We start from the raw sequence: 17,631 nt of genomic DNA, 5'->3' as shown, positions 1-17,631 counted from the left end.
CGGTGGCGCAGCAGGTAGTGTCGCAGTCACACAGCTCCAGGAACCTGGAGGTTGTGGGTTCGATTCCCGCTCCGGGTGACTGTCTGTGAGGAGTTGGTGTGTTCTCCCCGTGTCCGCGTGGGTTTCCTCCGGGTGCTCCGGTTTCCTCCCACAGTCCAAAAACACACGTTGCAGGTGGATTGGTGACTCAAAAGTGTCCGTAGGTGTGAGTGTGTGAGTGAATGTGTGTGTGTCTGTGTTGCCCTGTGAAGGACTGGCATCCCCTCCAGGGTGTATTCCCGCCTTGCGCCCGATGATTCCAGGTAGGCTCTGGACCCCCCGCGACCCTAAATTGGATAAGCGGTTACAGATAATGGATGGATGGTAACAGTGGGGGGGGGCGCACTAAAACATATAGGGCATCACAAACATACAGGGCAGTGGCACTCCAGACCAGTGTTAGGGCGAGAATCCTGAGACACTCTAAATTAAGCATTACCAAAATGCAATGACTTCAGAGGAGAATACAGTAATCCCTCGCTACTTCGCGGATTCGTTATTTCGCGGGTTTTTTCAAGGGGGTTTATGGCTGCTTTATCGCGGATATTGAGGGAAAATCTAGGAAAACCATGAAAGATGAATAGCCAAAGTATTTTTTATTATTATTTACATGTATTACACTAGGCCTGTAGGTGACAAAATATACCATTTACAAGTATTTCCTACGTACAGTACATGTATTGTTCATGTCCACATCCGAGTGAAATTTACTGACGCTAAATTACAGCTTAGGAATGACTCTATTAAAGAAACTGGTAGGACATCACATGTAGTTCCAGCTGACAAACATTACAGAATGACTGTTTAATGCAAAGGGTGGGTTGTTAACAGCAACAGGGAGGGTTTTAAAAGTCCAAATACTCGTTAAATACATAAAAAATATCTTTTTATCTTGTATGGAAATTCGTTTTTCGCGGGTGGTCTTAGAACGCATCCCCCGCGAAAAACAAGTAATCACTGTAGAACTCTTTGACACTTTTTTTCTCCTCAGTACATATATCTACTTCAGTTTACAGGTATATTATCTATTAATTTGGTGCTAATAAATATAAAAAAATAACACTATATATATTCATAAGTATCATGTAATTAATGTAAAAAAAAATACTTTGTGTAAAATGCCCAAAGACAAAAATGTTGAGTCTTGGGAAGTTTTCACACAACAAGAAGCAAACGTTGTAAACTTCAGGAAGCTTCCGAACCTTCTCAAGCACAACTTTAATAACCTATGTGCAAATGTAAAAAGCTACTGAACCAGAGCTGAGAACATCCCTGTAAGTCCAGCTGATTTGATAATCACGCTCAGAACTACAACTAATCTTCGCAAAACAACTGCAACCACAAGATTACACAGTGTGCTCAGAGTAATGATATGGAAGGTAAGAGAGGAGCCAGATGTCAGTTAAAAGGATTTTCAATATAAAATATAATCAACTAGAATAAAGGTTACATAGAGAACAGACATGATGCAGTCAATTTAAACTCATTTGCTAAAAAAAAACCCCTATAAATCAGAACAAGACAACTATACCCACAGTGTAGTAAGTAGTGGAAGTATCATGATATGGGGCTTAATTTCTGCAAACGTTATTTGGGCATTACATATCATCAAAGGTAATATGATGAAAGGAAAGAACAGGAAGGTAATAGAATCTCATCGGCCAAGAAACTGATTCTGGGTAAAATATGAACAAAAATACAGAGCCAAACACAGAGCCAAAATATCATAAGACTTAACAAGTAACCACTGTACATTTTCTGGCTTCTGACAGTGTCCTGACGTGTATGAGACCAGACTGTAGCAGCAAAGATTACTTCAACTGTGACCTTTTCAAAAGATGCTAAACATAGTTAACAAAGTTCCTACAATTTAACAGGAATTCACTATTATCACTGTGACGTATGGAATATCCTCAATACTGGTAAGTCTTAAAAGCATATATCTTACCAGTTAAAGTACAGATGCATTGTAGTTCACCTATTTGAAGCTGCAGTGGAGAACTGCTATGTGAATTTACAATGAGGAAACACAAACCTGAGGAGCTTCAGAGTCATAGTCAAATGCAGAGTAATCACAGTCCAGATACCACTATACACACACACACACACACACACACACACACACCTACAGTCCCAGAACATTCCCAGAAGAGGGGAATAGTGTGCACGCTATGCGACAGCAACTACTAACATACACAACGCATACATGCACACACACATTCTCTCACACACACACGGCTGCATGCTAAAGCCACCTCACTCTGTATTCCAGCATCATCCCTGCTGCTCCATCCCACACGCAAACACACACACACACAGGTCGTCTCTGATTTCATCTGCATCTGTTCAGCAGCGCCGTTCACAATATACACAAGTGCTTGCCTTGATTTAACATGATTCATTTTTCTTATCACACACTGCCCAGTTTTAGTTAAGCCATTAAAACAAACTTGGCTAAATGTTGCAGATCCCAAACAACTGCATTAAAGCTGCGTGCACCAGAACTAAGTTCAACACAAACTTAAAATCATATTGCAGTTTAACCAAATGCAATTAATGGCTTTACTTTCTGGAAGTTTGTTAATGTGTATAACATCATATGCTACTCGCCAATGCATTTAACTGCACTGCCAAGTAACATACAATGTCCACAACCCACAACTCAGCAGCAAACACAGTACAAAGCACAAGGTGCATCAAATAGCACATCAAAAAGCACTTTGCTCACAAATCAAATGGCTCTTGGGGAGGGGAGGATCTAGAGGAAATGCGATCTCGCATCTAAGACTCTAGCTGAAGGAGGGTTTATCCCGGGAGGATCAAAAGCCTGCCTGTCTCTCTCTCTCTCTCTCTCTCTCTCTCTCTCTACACTCTCCACATCCCCACCAGACGGAGCAGGCATGCGGACGATCGGATGGGGGTGTAGAGGATGATGAAGCTGTCCCAGAGCGGCTGGCTCTCCCCCCGCACCTCCACACGTGCCTCTCTGCACCGTCTCCATGGCTGCGATCTCCGCACTCGAACGCAGCAGCTAAAGGGGAGCCAGTCCACACTCATCTCTCCCCATGGCCGCCCTGGCTCCAATCTAATTAAGAGCTGTGCCCGAGAAGATTAGGAGACAGGGAGAGGGAGGGAGAGAGGGAGAGGCTGAGAGAGAGAGGGAGGGAGAGAGGGAGAGAGAGAGAGAGTGGCTGAGAGAGAGAGAGAGAGACAGAGAGAGAGAGAGAGAGAGAGACTAAAAATAAAGCTTACACAGCCTTGGCGATTCCTGAGCGATCGGACGGCGCGCGCCCACTTTCGGCGCAGCACCGTTTTCATGTCAGCAGCCAGGGCAGAGGGGTCCGCTAGACAAGCCCAGCCACTGTCTGCCCACTACATACACGGCACACACACACAGCCAACCTGCTCTCATCTCCCTACCGCATCTCTCTCTCACTCTCTTCTATCTTGCTGTACTTCCTCTCCCTTTCTTTCTACCCGCTTTTGCAGCCTATCCCTCTCTCACTCACTGCTTTTCTTTCTCTCCTTCTCTGCCTCCCTCACTCACTCCCCACCCTCTGCTCATTTTTTCACACCTTTCTCACTATTTCAGTGTTTTTTCTTCTTTTCACAGTCTGTGCTCAGTTTGCTCTCATGTCTTTTACACTTCTTTTCTTTCTCTGCTCTCCCTATCCTTTTCTTTTCTATCCCCTTTTTCACTTTTCTATTGCTTCACTCTTACCCTTTTTTCTCTTCCTCTTTTATTCTATAATTTTAGACTTATCCCTTCTTTCTCTGTTATCTCTCTCTCTTCAGCTGTCCATGTATGCTCTTTACTCATCTCCTTGCCCCTCTCTCTCTCTCTCTCTCTCTGATGTTATGTAATCTTAATACAATACTGGCCTACATTTTTGCACACACATAACCACACACACAAACTTACACAGATATGCTCACTTACTCACACAAACACATAAAAAAATACTCAATAAGACATCATGCCACCACACACACACACACACACACACAAGCTCTTCATGAGCTGCAGAGGATGCAGTTATCTGCAGGACAAAGGCATGCCCTTTAATATTTCAGCATTGTGCACTCCTGAGGAAAGAGTCCCTCTGCCTTTAAAGCTTTCAAGCGCGAGTGCCTCAAAAACAGTTGCCATTCACTTTACAGCACTCACATCTCCAAACTTGCCACACTGAACCAGGACTCATTAGGGACTAGTCTTCTTTAATGGAGCTGCTTGTAAGGTTTAGTAAGAAAGAGGATTTTCCTGCTGTCATTTGTTGTAAATAATAAAAACTTGTTCAAAGTTAACACTGCAGTCTGTAAAAGCCTTATTTGTGCACTTTGTACGAAAAGAAACATTATTCACTGTATTTATCAGCAGCTTCTTGGCAGTTAGGATAAAAAAAATGGTCTGCTCACTTTAATTTAGATACAGCTACCATAAACACATTTGAGTCACTTTCATATGTGGTCCTATGTAAGATACACGTGGCCACGCAACTGGAGTATGAATGGATTTCATTTCCACGCGGACACAGGGAGAACACACCACACTCCTCACAGACAGTAACCCGGAGGAAACCCACGCGGACACAGGGAGAACACACCACACTCCTCACAGACAGTCACCCGGAGGAAACCCACACAGACACAGGGAGAACACACCACACTCCTCACAGACAGTCACCCGGAGGAAACCCACGCGGACACAGGGAGAACACACCACACTCCTCACAGTCAGTCACCCGGAGGAAACCCACGCAGACACAGGGAGAACACACCACACTCCTCACAGACAGTCACCCGGAGGAAACCCACGCGGACACAGGGAGAACACACCACACTCCTCACAGACAGTCACCCGGAGTGGGAATCGAACCCCAACCTCCAGGTCCCTGGAGCTGTGTGACTGCGACACTAACCTGCTGCACCACTGCGCAGCCCTGCATCTTTTTCGCCTGTATGTATGTATTTAGTGCTGTTGTCTTCAGCCAGAACTGGCAGCAGCAGGCTGTGTCTCAAATTGCTCTGTGCTTCTACTATGATTTCTGCACTAAAAAAAAAAACCAAAACAAAAAAACACCAAACTGCATAAACATATCAATGTGTGCAAGCGTGCTGTTTTAGGAACAGATTTGTTATGAATATGGATCATCTCCAATCTGAGCAAATGACGCATGAAATGTGAAGGTAACATTAGGGACAACGAGGAATAAACTATGGCCATGTAAATATATATAACAGCACAGTTTAGTAAATAAACCCGTATTAATGTTACGAACAGGGCTTGGGAGCGGGGAAAATTACAAGTAAATAGTTGGACATGAGTTCAAACTCAAAACTCGATGATGTGTTCAGGTCTGGTTGAAACTGGACAATAAATTCTCAGGCTATATTTGGGTAAGGACCAACATTTCAGGCTTCATTAAAATATCGGCCTCATGAGTCATGGCGTGTGGGGCTTGCAGTGGGCCAACTCACCAGCAAGTGTGTTCATTTAGTTTTGGCTAAAGAGCAAATAGCATTCTCTAAGGATAATATAAACCAAAAAAATTGAAAACAGAAGCTAGATGGAGAATTCATGATGGTCTCTTTTCGGAATAACAGCCAGTCCACAGAGATACGTGATGGATAAGCGTCTCATGATTTCCTGTATTAGGGCTAAATCAGAACCACTGGGGGGGGGGGGGGGGGGGCACAAATGGGGAAGGAATTAATCATGAAACAAACTATCGGCCTCCAATCTGTAATCGGTTTTCTACAACATCCTTTTAATTAGGAAGCTAAGTTCCACTCAGCACAGAGCAAATGTCAATCAAACCCTGAAGAGGGGGACTGAAAGGGAACGTGCACACGGGCTTGAGTTATGACGTGCTGAGGGCAAGGCTTAAGACAATGAGTGACTGTTACCCTGCTCTCCAGGAACTACTCACAGCAGAACACACAGACACACACACACACACACACAGGCAGTGTCTGAAAGCAGATTATGAGGATTTACGCACAAACATTCCAGAGTGTTTAAAGTGATCAGAGCCCACACACACACACACACACACACACACACACACACGCTGGACCCTCAGCCTACAGCACAACATATCAAATATGCTGAGGACATCAGGGCAGTGTCTGACCTCTAAGTGGCACTCATGGGTCGAATTTAACATATAATTCAGGGATATCATTCTGGGAATGTTGGGGATGTGAAAATCGTTCTTTACCAGTTTGGGGTTAATAACCTTCTATGGCATTGTGGAATGTGTGTATCGTATTGGAATAATTTCACAGTACTTAGAATGGGCAGAAATACTGTTTTCATACTAGTGAAAAGTAGTGATTTCAAACTACATTAGCTTACTACATCCTTTAAACACAGCAGCTGTTCTTCACATTGTGTGAAAATGTCATGATGAATGAACCAATATAAACGCTCCAAAATTACTTAGAGTTAAACCTTTTTACATTGACTTCCATTGAAAGTTAAGAAGGTTTTTCCCTTCTCCTGTTATTTTGGGAGATGCTATTTTGGGATATATGTTTTTAATTGGACAGAGGTGATACACACAACAGTCTATATTAGTCCCAGTCTCACAGTGTGGTTTTAGAGCTTATTCATCTTTGTGATGGGCATAAAAAGAATAACAGTCTAACAGTACAGACCCCTCATGGAGGAAGATCACATTGTCCTCTCAATACAGAGGCCTATAAATAGAGAAAGCCTTTACATTGGCAGAAACACCGAAGCTGGCACAATAGATGACATTCACCCAGCCATGGCCTTTGGTTTGTCCACTTGACAGGGACGCCTCCAAATAAAGGCTTCACTGTCATCCACAAGACGCTGTAAGAAATGGTAGAGACGGATTAATGGCCTGTGTCAACAAGAGACGCACTCTTCTACAGATACTAAAATGGGCTGATGGACATTAGACAGAAACATTGATTGTGCCTTAATGGTGATTAATGCAATGATTAATGTAATGTAATGCAACCTGGAACAGATATTAATAATCAGTATCATTAGCATGGAGCGTCTGGTCATTTGCTTATTTCAACTATTGGTTACATCAGACACAGTGAGTACTCCATCTGTCTCTCCATCTTTCTTCCACATGAAATTCGTTTCACCTACAGCTAACAATTTATGATACTGAATTATTATACTAACAGATGTAAATGGCAAAAACCACTAAACACTTACATACAAATTTAAAAAATATGATTGCACTATTAAGATATTACTATATTTTTCAGATTTTGTTAATGCAGAAATCCATCCATTCATTATCCGTAAGCGCTTATCCTATTCAGGGTCACGGTGGGTTCAGAGCCTACCTGGAATCATTGGACACAAGGCGGGAATACACCCTGGAGGGGGCGCCAGTCCTTCACAGGGCAACACACACACACTTTATGAGTCACCAATCAACCAGAGCACCCGGAGGAAACCCACGCAGACACGGGGAGAACACACCAAACTCCTCACAGACAGTCACCCGGAGCGGGAATCGAACCCACAACCTCCAGGCCCCTGGAGCTGTGTGACTGCGACACTACCTGCTGCACCACCGTGCTGCCCTAATGCAGAAATCAATTCTGTAAAACACATTATGTATTTTGAGATATTCATGCATTATCCTGTAACTTTTTTCAAGTGTTCAAACACATTGTAAACTCATTCATTCATTGTCTGTAAGCACTGATCCAGTTCAGGGTCCAGGTGGGTCCAGAGACTACTCGGAATCATTGGGCGTGAGGCAGGAACACACCCTGGAGAGGGCACCAGTCCTTCACAGGGCAACACACCCACCCACCCATGGACACTTTTGAGTCGCCAATCAGCCTACCAATGTGTGTTTTTGGATCGTGGGAGGAAACCGGAGCACCTGGAGGAAGCCCACGCAGACACTGGGCGAACACACTAAACACACCAAAGTCACACAGAGCGGGACTTGAACCCACAACCTCCAGGTCCCTGGAGCTGTATGACTGCAACACTACCTGCTGCGCCACCATGCCCACCCTACATTGTAAATTACATACTTAAAATTATTTACATATACTACCTTACAAATGTAACCTAAACTAAATAACAAAACTTGTATGTCCAGTCTATAAATGCAGGCTCCTGAATCTAGGGTAACTAAGTGTGTTCCTTGAAGGGATAGAAGATTTAATCAGGGTGTCCAATATTCAACTGCATCATCTCGGAAAATTGAGGTCAACATTAATTTAAAATGTGAGACTTTAAATAGGATTAGCACAAGGTCAGTTTACACCAACAGAATACTGCTGTGATCAGTATCAAAGCCGTGTTCAACGGGGAATTACCCAAAAGTGGCAATTAAAAGTTATGTGCCACCTCCAAAGTCATGTCTTATTAAAAGTTCTCTCCTGCCATTCTGAAATATTAAACATTTTTCATCCCAAATTAAAAAGTCATGCACAAGAAGTATGCAATTCTGAGACTCATCCACATTTAATTAATGATGTTCTGCCATGAAGTCCAGACTAAAGAATGTTAAATTGTAAAAAAAAGAATTATTAATATGCCCGTGCATTTTTAAAAATATATTAATTCATTTCAATAAAAAAAGGTATACTGCTTTGCTTTAGTTTGGGAAACACGTTCAATATGAAAGTTACTACCTCACTAAACGAGTTAGGAGCCTTAATAGCTGCTCGTTCCCTGCTGTGGAGCTGCTTCATTAAAAGGGCTGTACAGTTCAAAGAGAAATAAATTACAGTGTGCCGCAGTGGGCCAGCTTAGCTTTATCACTAACTACTGAACCCAGATCAGCCCTTCTTGAATGCATGTCCAGTAACACTACTTCAGTCTCCAGTCCTGCAATTTACAACATAAACAATGTTACTGAAGTACGAATAATATATTAACAGAATTAAAATCTCATTCCTCTTTTCGATGAGGTTTCAAGCTGTTAATTTTCAAATGAAAGGTTACCAATATAGATAGATATGATATCTGAAAACCAGAGAGGGGGCTTGAGCACTTGCTCTTTTGCCCTTCCACTGTACTGCCCTCTTGGTCTTGGTTGTAAAGTTGTGACTTGCCATTGTTCACATCAATAAGACAGAGTGGGTAATGTTACACTGACGATTGAATCCCTGTAAAACCTACAAAGCGCTTCTGTTCTGTTGGTGTTTCTAAAAATGGACAGTTAGTATTTTAAATTATGTTTTCATTACATTGTATCCCAGTGACGTTTAGTGGATAGAAATGTTATTAAATGATGTTTACTTGCTTTGACTGACAAGCTGAGCAAATTCCAATTAGCATCTCTGACACAGATCCCTACTTCAGAGTAGAGTTAGCAGGCACCTTTAATCCACTGACCAGCAGTAATCTTTATTTGGAGGTGTGGATGGACCAGTGTCAGCTGGATTGCGGGCTAAATGCTCTCAGATTGATTCCCACTGCTGACACGTCCTGCTGATCGAATGGAGAGGGGTTAGCTCCAAGCACAGGTGTACATGTCCTTCTCTTCATTAATACAACTCATAAACAGCTGCAGAAGTATCTTCCACATCCAGTACTCCTCCTGCTAAAGATACTTCTCCCTCAACTCATACGACTGTCCATAGATCACCATCAAAGAGATGACACACTATTTAGGCAGCCTGTCAGAGCAGCACTCCAGCTATGTGATTAAATGACATCACAAACAGGAACTGGTAATGTAGAAAGCTGTTGATACACACACACACACACACACACACAGCCCCTTAAAATAGTAGTACTACTATACCCCATAAATGCTTTCTATATCTGAGCTGAGAAATGCAATAGGAGGTTGGCTAAGTGGATAAAATGTAAGTGTGAATATGAATGTTACTGACAGTGCTTTAAGGGATGTTATTACAATTTCATCTTCACTTACGTACTCCAACAACTAAGAGTGGTTAATGTAGCCAAACAAAAGGAATAAAACAACAACAAGTAAAAACAAAGAATGTAGATTTTTTAAAGTCTACTCTATAGTTAAAATATAGTCACTGAACTGAATGTGATGTGGCATTACTTTAAAGCATTTGGTAAATATTTAAAACCATTTCTTCATAAATTCTTGCAAGTTAATTTTTGACTGCAGCCCTGTTTTTGGGCATGTCAACATCCATCCATCCATTATCTGTAAGCGCTTATCCAATTCAGGGTCACGGTGGGTCCAGAGCCTACCTGGAATCATTGGGCGCAAGGCGGGAATACACCCTGGAGGGGGCGCCAGTCCTTCACAGGGCAATACACACACTCACACCTATGGTCACTCTTGAGTCACCAATCAACCTACCAACATGTGTTTTTGGACTGTGGGAGGAAACCGGAGCACCCGGAGGAAACCCACGCGGACAACACACCACACACCTCACAGACACCTCACCTGGAGCGGGAATCGAACCCACAACCTCCAGGTCCCCAGAGCTGTGTGACTGCAACACTTCCTGCTGCACCACCGTGCCACCGCATGTCACACAGTGGATAGTAAAAAGGTGTCTCTTGCTCATGGTAAAAAAAAATAAATAAATTCTATCAACAGCCTGATGCTCCTATAAACGTATTATGATCTTATTAGAAATCTGAAATTCAGGGCAATAGTTGTAGCATACAATTTATGCTCACTTAAGCTTTTAAAAGTTTTAAGAGTTAAACCTGCTAAACCACCCTGATGACACTCCTGAAGTTCTCATATAAGTGGCTCAAATTTCCACAGTAAACAAACAAAACGACTCCGGTGCAGCCCATCAACAGTGGATGTCAAAGCTCACATATTTCCCTTAAGGACAGAAGTGCATTCAGCCCAGCTGTGCCAGCACCTCAGCTTGTGTGTGCAAAGTGATAGGCGGTGCAGCTGAGGAGCAGTAACTATGATGAAAACAGAGAAGCACTGGGGAGTGCTGGAGCTGGAGGAGTAGCAGTATTTTTAGGGCATTCCAGGCCAGTTCAGGGTTGTGGTGAAGGCTGCCGTTATATTTCTCAGGGAGTGTTCCTGTGACAGGCTCACTGTTACTGCATGGATTCCCCCTCACATAGCAAGTGTGTGAGACTTGCCCATATATCCATTACATTCAGACAGGAATATTTACAGCCTTCACAAGGGCCTGATATCCATGAGCATTCTTAACTTTCATATATAAAGACACTTAATTCAACATGACTTAAGACTTTAGAGTTTAATTAGTTAATACAGAGAGTATGGGACTTGTAACAAATGTGAAAGTACAGGGGCAGCCCAACAACTCTCACATATCTTTAAATAAATCAAGATTCACTCTGGATTCACATCTGAACTGTTGTGGCTTTCACTCCATCCTTCCACTATTTTGATAGGAAACTACACAAATATAAAATGGCTGCGGAGATTGACACATTTTTGTGCTTATAAAAAGATTCAGAAATAAAAGTTGCATATAATCACTCCTTTTTACAAACATAAAGCATCTCCTCTAAACAGTCATTAACCATGTATGCGTTTCACAAAAGACACAAACATTTCCCATCCACGTTCTTGCTGAGAGCCAAGGGGCCAGGCGAATGGTGGTCATGTGATCCGTCGCTGAGTCTAATTATGCTGATCCAATGTCTGCCACATCAATACATCATTAGTCGTGCCCCCACTAAAATAACTCCACACACTGAGAAATGGGTCAGGCCACGCACTCAAAACAATGGCAATGAAACAATAGCACTACTGCATTCATATACAGATAAGAGAAAGCTGAGGACGTACAGGGATGTTCCTTGTACAAACAATGTTCCTAGGAAGCCATGCGTGACGCACAGACAGGCATGCATTCTCTCACATGCACACATTCCCAGGGTTGTACACCACTATAGACTTCACCCCCTTTTTATACATTACAACCGTCCTTTCCCACCAGCTCTCAGAATAGACAACATGGAACGATATATAAGTGTACCTTCACTTACAGATTGTGTACAGATACTGTCCAAACTAGAATAGTAAACCTCAGTTGGCCATTTGTAAAACTGCTTACTTTTTTATTTATACACATATTTAAGCTATTTTATGCTTGTAAATTTGAGTTGCTGCTGTAACAACACACATTCCTCCTGGGGTATTCTTCCACTTATCTCTGTGTCTATTTGACTGGGTTCCCATGGATGTGACTTTGCTGTGTAATTCAGCCTTAGTATCTATTTAGCTTCAATAAAAAATGAGCACATACATAAATAAACAATCACATACATAAAAAAAATATTTAATTATTAAAGGTAATGCACAAACAAGGTTAAAAAATGAATCGATACATCCTTGTTTGTATATTATCTTAGTTATGTTTGTGTAATACTTTACACAGCCAAAGGCAAAAGCATCAAAAAAAAGCTTACTTCCCACATAAATGCCACGAGTTCCACAGAAACGAATAATGATTCATTTGAACTCGTGTTTCCTGTGTTTCAATGTATCAGTAAAGTTTAAACTCCCACCCAGAATCACGTCAGAGCAGTGACAATCAAACCATATCAAAGCGTTTCATCTATTGATTACTTTGTTTATAGCAGGCAGAGGCATGTCCATGATGCACAAGACATGGTTAAACTAAGCAAAACAAATGCAATGATAATTTAATGACTAAATATGGTGAAAATTAATATGGGAAAAATCAAAGGACCGAGCACAAAACCCCAGCGTTTCTGCTCCTCACACCTCACTCCTGGGCTTTCGTGATTGGAGTAAATTTAAGAGGCAGGGTTTCTTACGGAAAATTGGTTAGACAAGATAGTACCTTTACGGGGGATTGGGGGCAACAACCTTATAACGTTCTTTATTCTTTATTTATAAATTAACAAAGCAGTTAAAGTGCAATAACATAGGTGCTAGTAAACAACATAATGAGCAATAACACCTCTTGTGTGCTGTAACAACTACAACAATTTCCTCCTAACCAGAAAATCTAATAAATAAATAAATAGGGGAGAAAAATACGAGTGACATCATCAGCCCTGCCCCCACGCACGCTCCCATTGGGAATCAAAGCTCAAGAAATGAACCGAGTAATCGTTCAGTGTTATAAAATTCCACTGATATTGCGTGAATGGTGTTTAGACGCTTTGAGGAACTTACACGATGGGTTGAGTGTAGAGTCAACTCAATGAGTGAATCGGTTCACGAATCAAGTGTAAATTCAAATCAATGATTCAAAACATTGTTTACAAGCATGGGCTGCACATGCTCTGACCTCGTGTACACACAACCACAGGGAAACCCAGAGAGGACACACAGCTCGCCTTAACTGCTCTGAAAACTGAGGAATAATGCATTAAACGAGTCACAGAATGTACTTTGGAACTTTGAGGGATCACTTGTTATTGAGTGTTTAAAATGGGGGTGAGGGGTGGGTGGACGACATTCTCAAGGCGGCCTAACTGTAAAGCACTGCAGGAAACTCTGGGGATCTCATTCTAATTTAGAGGAACAGGTGCTGAAACCATTCCGAAGAGGGCTGTTTAGACAGGGTAAGAAAATTGCTGTGGTGTGTGAACCTTGTGGTATTTTGACCAAAGCATGTTATATAAGTTTTATTAAGACCCTTAGAAAACTGTGAATTAGTGCAAATTCCCCTTTACCGTTTTCTCTGAGGGTAAAAACCAACCTGATGAGCACATGTTTATGTAAAGGTTTTGCTATAATGTTTCTGTGAAGTCTTTTTAAAAGGTTATCTAGTTTGTCATATTCATATTCCATTCTGGCTTTTTCATCCAGGCCTTTAAAAACTGTTTATAAATCAAATAATTAGAATACTGCTCCACTACCAACTTTACCAAAATAAATATAGTGAAACAACATTGAAAAACAAGATGAATATTGAAATCAAAGCAGAATGAACATGCTGTTCACAAACAACACCGGTCAGCCATTGCTCTGGGTCTGTTTACATAACCCAGTTTGCATCCCAATACTTCCGTAACTCGAGTCATGCACCCTGCCTGCTTTCAGCACTGGTGTGTGCTCAGGTGGAGCAGCTTTTCAAGATTAAAGTCCAGCTATGAAAAGGCCATTACTCTTCTGTATCTCTCCCAAACCCAGAGTAGAGAGAGGGGTCGAGTCCTGTGCTCAGATGGCAAGGGGTTTTTATCCTTTAGGTATCAGGTGCAGGTAAATGATCAGTCCACAGGCCATGCTGAGCTTACCTGCAGCGCAAAACTAACAGCCATCGTGTCAACATCTCATCCTGCTGCTTCCCAGGTCATCAACAATCCACATCCCTTCAGACGTGTGGATAAGCGGTCATTAGCGCAAAACGTGACAGCTCCCAGCTTCACCTGTTTAACTCCCACAATACACTGAATTGTGACAAAACAGGGCAGCCCTGAAGACGAATGAGGCTTGTTTCTGCCCACTGTGCTGCCTTTCAGCCAATCAGGTGAGGACTGTCCACTGTGTACTGTAAAGTAATATGCTGGACACTGGAGCCTGTCTGAACTAACAAATGCACTATGCCATGCCCAGGAAGGCAAGACTTTCCTATGGACAATAACTAGCCTCACCCCATAAAGGTTCAACCAGAGAAGCACAGGCTTTTCCATTACTCTATACTGCTTTAAAGGGTAATTTACTTCCCCAAGTCTTGTCTGGTGTGGTGTAGTGAAGTTTACTTCCTAATCTATTAGACCCTAATCCAAGTCTAATATACTCTCAGATTGTAAAGTAATTTCAAATACAGATTTTTGCTACGATGAACAAAAGTGTGTTGCATCACATTAAAAAAAATAAAAATAAAATAAATAAATAAATATTCTTTGAGACGACAGTGCATTAATCTCAGACACCACACTAGCAATGTTAAAACTTCACATTCATCTCAAACAGAGATTCCCATTTGAGGGCTGAGAAAAACGTTAAATAAAGCAGCTGTCTGAACAGGATCTTAGTGAGGAATGGCACCTTAATGCCCAGTAGGCTGGTGCTGGGTTAATGTCAGTTTAAAGAGAGCACAGAAGAACTGCATCATAGTGCAGTTTTGAACCTCAGAGCATTATAGTGGTGAGAAAGCAGACTGAGGTGTTTAGCTGGAAAATGCTGACAGAATGCAGTCTTTTTTCCAAACCAGAATGCTTGTTGACTTCAAAATATAGCAAGATGACCAGCATGAGGTGTATGACAGTGCAGTGCTTGTTAACAGATAAATATATAGTGCTAACGATACATACATTTGTGTAGCTATAGTATATTTAATTACATCCTAAAACTCACAGTAGGTAAAATCTAAAAAGTCACAATGAGTGATTAAAAGACGGTTCACAATTGTAATGATAAAAAAACATTTACAATTCAAAGGATGTGTCCTCACCATTTGCTAGCTCTCCAGTCTTTTAGAATGCTGAATACAGGTCTTTATACAAACCGTAGAGTGTTTCTCAATACAAATATGTCAAGTTTTGACTGCTGTATGTGGTAGTACAGGTACACAGGCAAGTTTGAGGTGTGAGTAGAAATTTCTGAAAATGGGGGAACGCTGTATGGTCATTCTGCCATTGAAACGCCGGTGTACTTGGTGTATTTGACAGTATGGACGAAGCAAGAACATATCCGGTGATTTGAACCATACTTGGCTAGATATAAACTTTTAAATGGAACAATACTTGGGCTGCAACTGATTGCATTTCCCAAGCCCACAAGAACACAAGTACAGACAAGAACAGTGTCAGTAAACAGGATTTAAAAAAACAAACCATCTAGGTCCAATATGCTAGGCTTTCCCTCTCTCAGCTCACAGCAGAGAAATAGCATCTGATTAGATGACAGAGAGGACTCCAAACTTTGAAATGCATGAAACGAGATGAGAAAATTGCCCTGTTCCTGCTCCATAGGTGTGTAATATCAAATTATTTGTGCTGTTTTAGATTATGTAAGGTGGAACTGACTCTAAATTTGGGACACTGCATGAAAGTGAACAAACTGAAAGTGCTACAAAACTAAGTAACTCAGGTTACGAATGAGTTTCTGTGGTAATTCAAACAATGAATAAAAAACCTCCAGATAAGTTCATCTTCGGCAACATACAAACAGTATTTTCTTTCCTAAACCACACTGTTCCAACTTAAAAGATGCAGAGATTCTGAACATAAACCAGAGATAAATGCCTTTAAATGTTTGCAAGTTTCATGTTTATTTTCACTATGTGACATGATATTTCTGCTGGGAAATAATACATAGGCGTTGACCAGATTATGAAAAGTGTGCTAGGAAATAGTTAACAACCCTCTAATAAGACAGAGTGGAAGAACATCAGTAACTCAAACTCAAATACTGCTGTCAGGTTCATGTTGGTATGTGAGAAAGCTCAGGAGAGCATTTTGGCTGAATTATTTTCACTCAGGAATGTTTCCAATGCATGTTTGTGGGAAGCTCTCTTGAGATTCAGTAGTTTGTGCCTGTGTGTTTGTGTTGCATCTCTTTTGAGAACTTTTATGCAAAACATAAAAGTGTGTCTATTAAACGGGCTATGAAATTTGCATGATGGAGCGTTATAAATGCAGTGCTCTGCTCTCTCCCTCCTTCATGGATCAACTCTCCTCTCAGAGATGCTCACTGTTCCAGTCTGAACTGAGACAGACTTGTGTTGGGGTTTTATTGCGGGACAATAGACGGCATTGAGTGGCAGTGACTCAAAGAGCTGGCATCAACAGCCTCATATTCATTCCCCCAACCCTTTATTTCCAATGACTCAGTCCGCATCCCCCTCCTACTTTCCCTCCTCCGTCTACCAGCTGCAGAGCTGAGATCACACTACCTAATTGAGAAATAATAGGATTTGTCCTCATATTTGGAATTTTCACATTCACAATTGCCTTGTGTAAATAAAGCTAGATTAAAGCCAATGAATACATGTCTAATTTGGCAAGAAATTCTTAAAGGGAACATAATCCAAATATCCCATTCCACTTTTTAACACTTCAAATATCTGAGGCATTATTTGGTCAAAATATCAATTCTAAAGAAGCTTGGGTCCAGAGACAAAGACAAGTCTAGTGCTGTGACTGGAGAGATCCAGAAGTATCTGCTATGTACATAAGACTCAGTACAAAGTCAGGACAACTAGGTGCATCCCATGTCCACAGAATAATGCAGATCACAATCACATCTGACTGGGTTGTTTTAAATCAGTGTGTGTGTGACGGTAGGAACTCCAGATCCCTAATTAAATGTGCCAAGGCCCTGTAAAGTTATTTTTCATAATATGTTGTCTTCAACAAAAAGAACACTTTAATTGCCACGACACACAAAGTCCTTTTCTTCAAAACATACAATTAAATGCTCTAATTAGGGTTGGGTGGTAGAACAGTAATACCTTATACCACAGTATTTCAAAATATGGACAGTATCTCAAAATGAGGGCGGTATTTCACAATTTTGTGCGGTGTGTCAAATATGTTGTGTCTGACCCCATTAAGTACAAGGCAAAAGAGTTCATTCACGTACATTTAAGTGAGCCACAGGGAGGGAGCGGTGTGGGAGCTCACTCTACTGGTGATGTCATATTCTGAAAAATGGGTGGGGAAAAACACAAGCTCAGTTGTGAGTTTAGCTCTTAGTTTGGGTTACAAGAGAG

The 17,631-nt window shown here is 41.5% G+C and overlaps 1 protein-coding gene across 10 annotated transcripts in view; it reads right to left on the bottom strand.

Moving 5' to 3' along the window:
• LOC136666394 (tight junction protein ZO-2-like) overlaps positions 1-17,631 on the bottom strand; it is a 106,013-nt gene that overhangs the window by 35,094 nt on the left and 53,288 nt on the right. The window contains exon 1 of one of the 10 annotated variants that reach the window (XM_066644550.1): positions 14,210-14,345. The exons of the other annotated variants lie outside the window; for them this stretch is intronic. Coding sequence (XP_066500647.1) covers positions 14,210-14,233 — 24 coding nt within the window. The 5' untranslated portion in view covers positions 14,234-14,345. Of the gene's footprint in view, positions 1-14,209; positions 14,346-17,631 lie in introns of those variants that run through there. 10 annotated transcript variants of the gene reach the window in all.

This window comes from Hoplias malabaricus, chromosome 14 (genome assembly GCF_029633855.1).
Source record: "Hoplias malabaricus isolate fHopMal1 chromosome 14, fHopMal1.hap1, whole genome shotgun sequence".
NCBI lineage: Eukaryota > Metazoa > Chordata > Actinopteri > Characiformes > Erythrinidae > Hoplias > Hoplias malabaricus.
The sequence above is the reverse complement of the archived record's forward strand: the minus strand, read 5'-3'. Positions and strand labels throughout refer to the sequence as shown.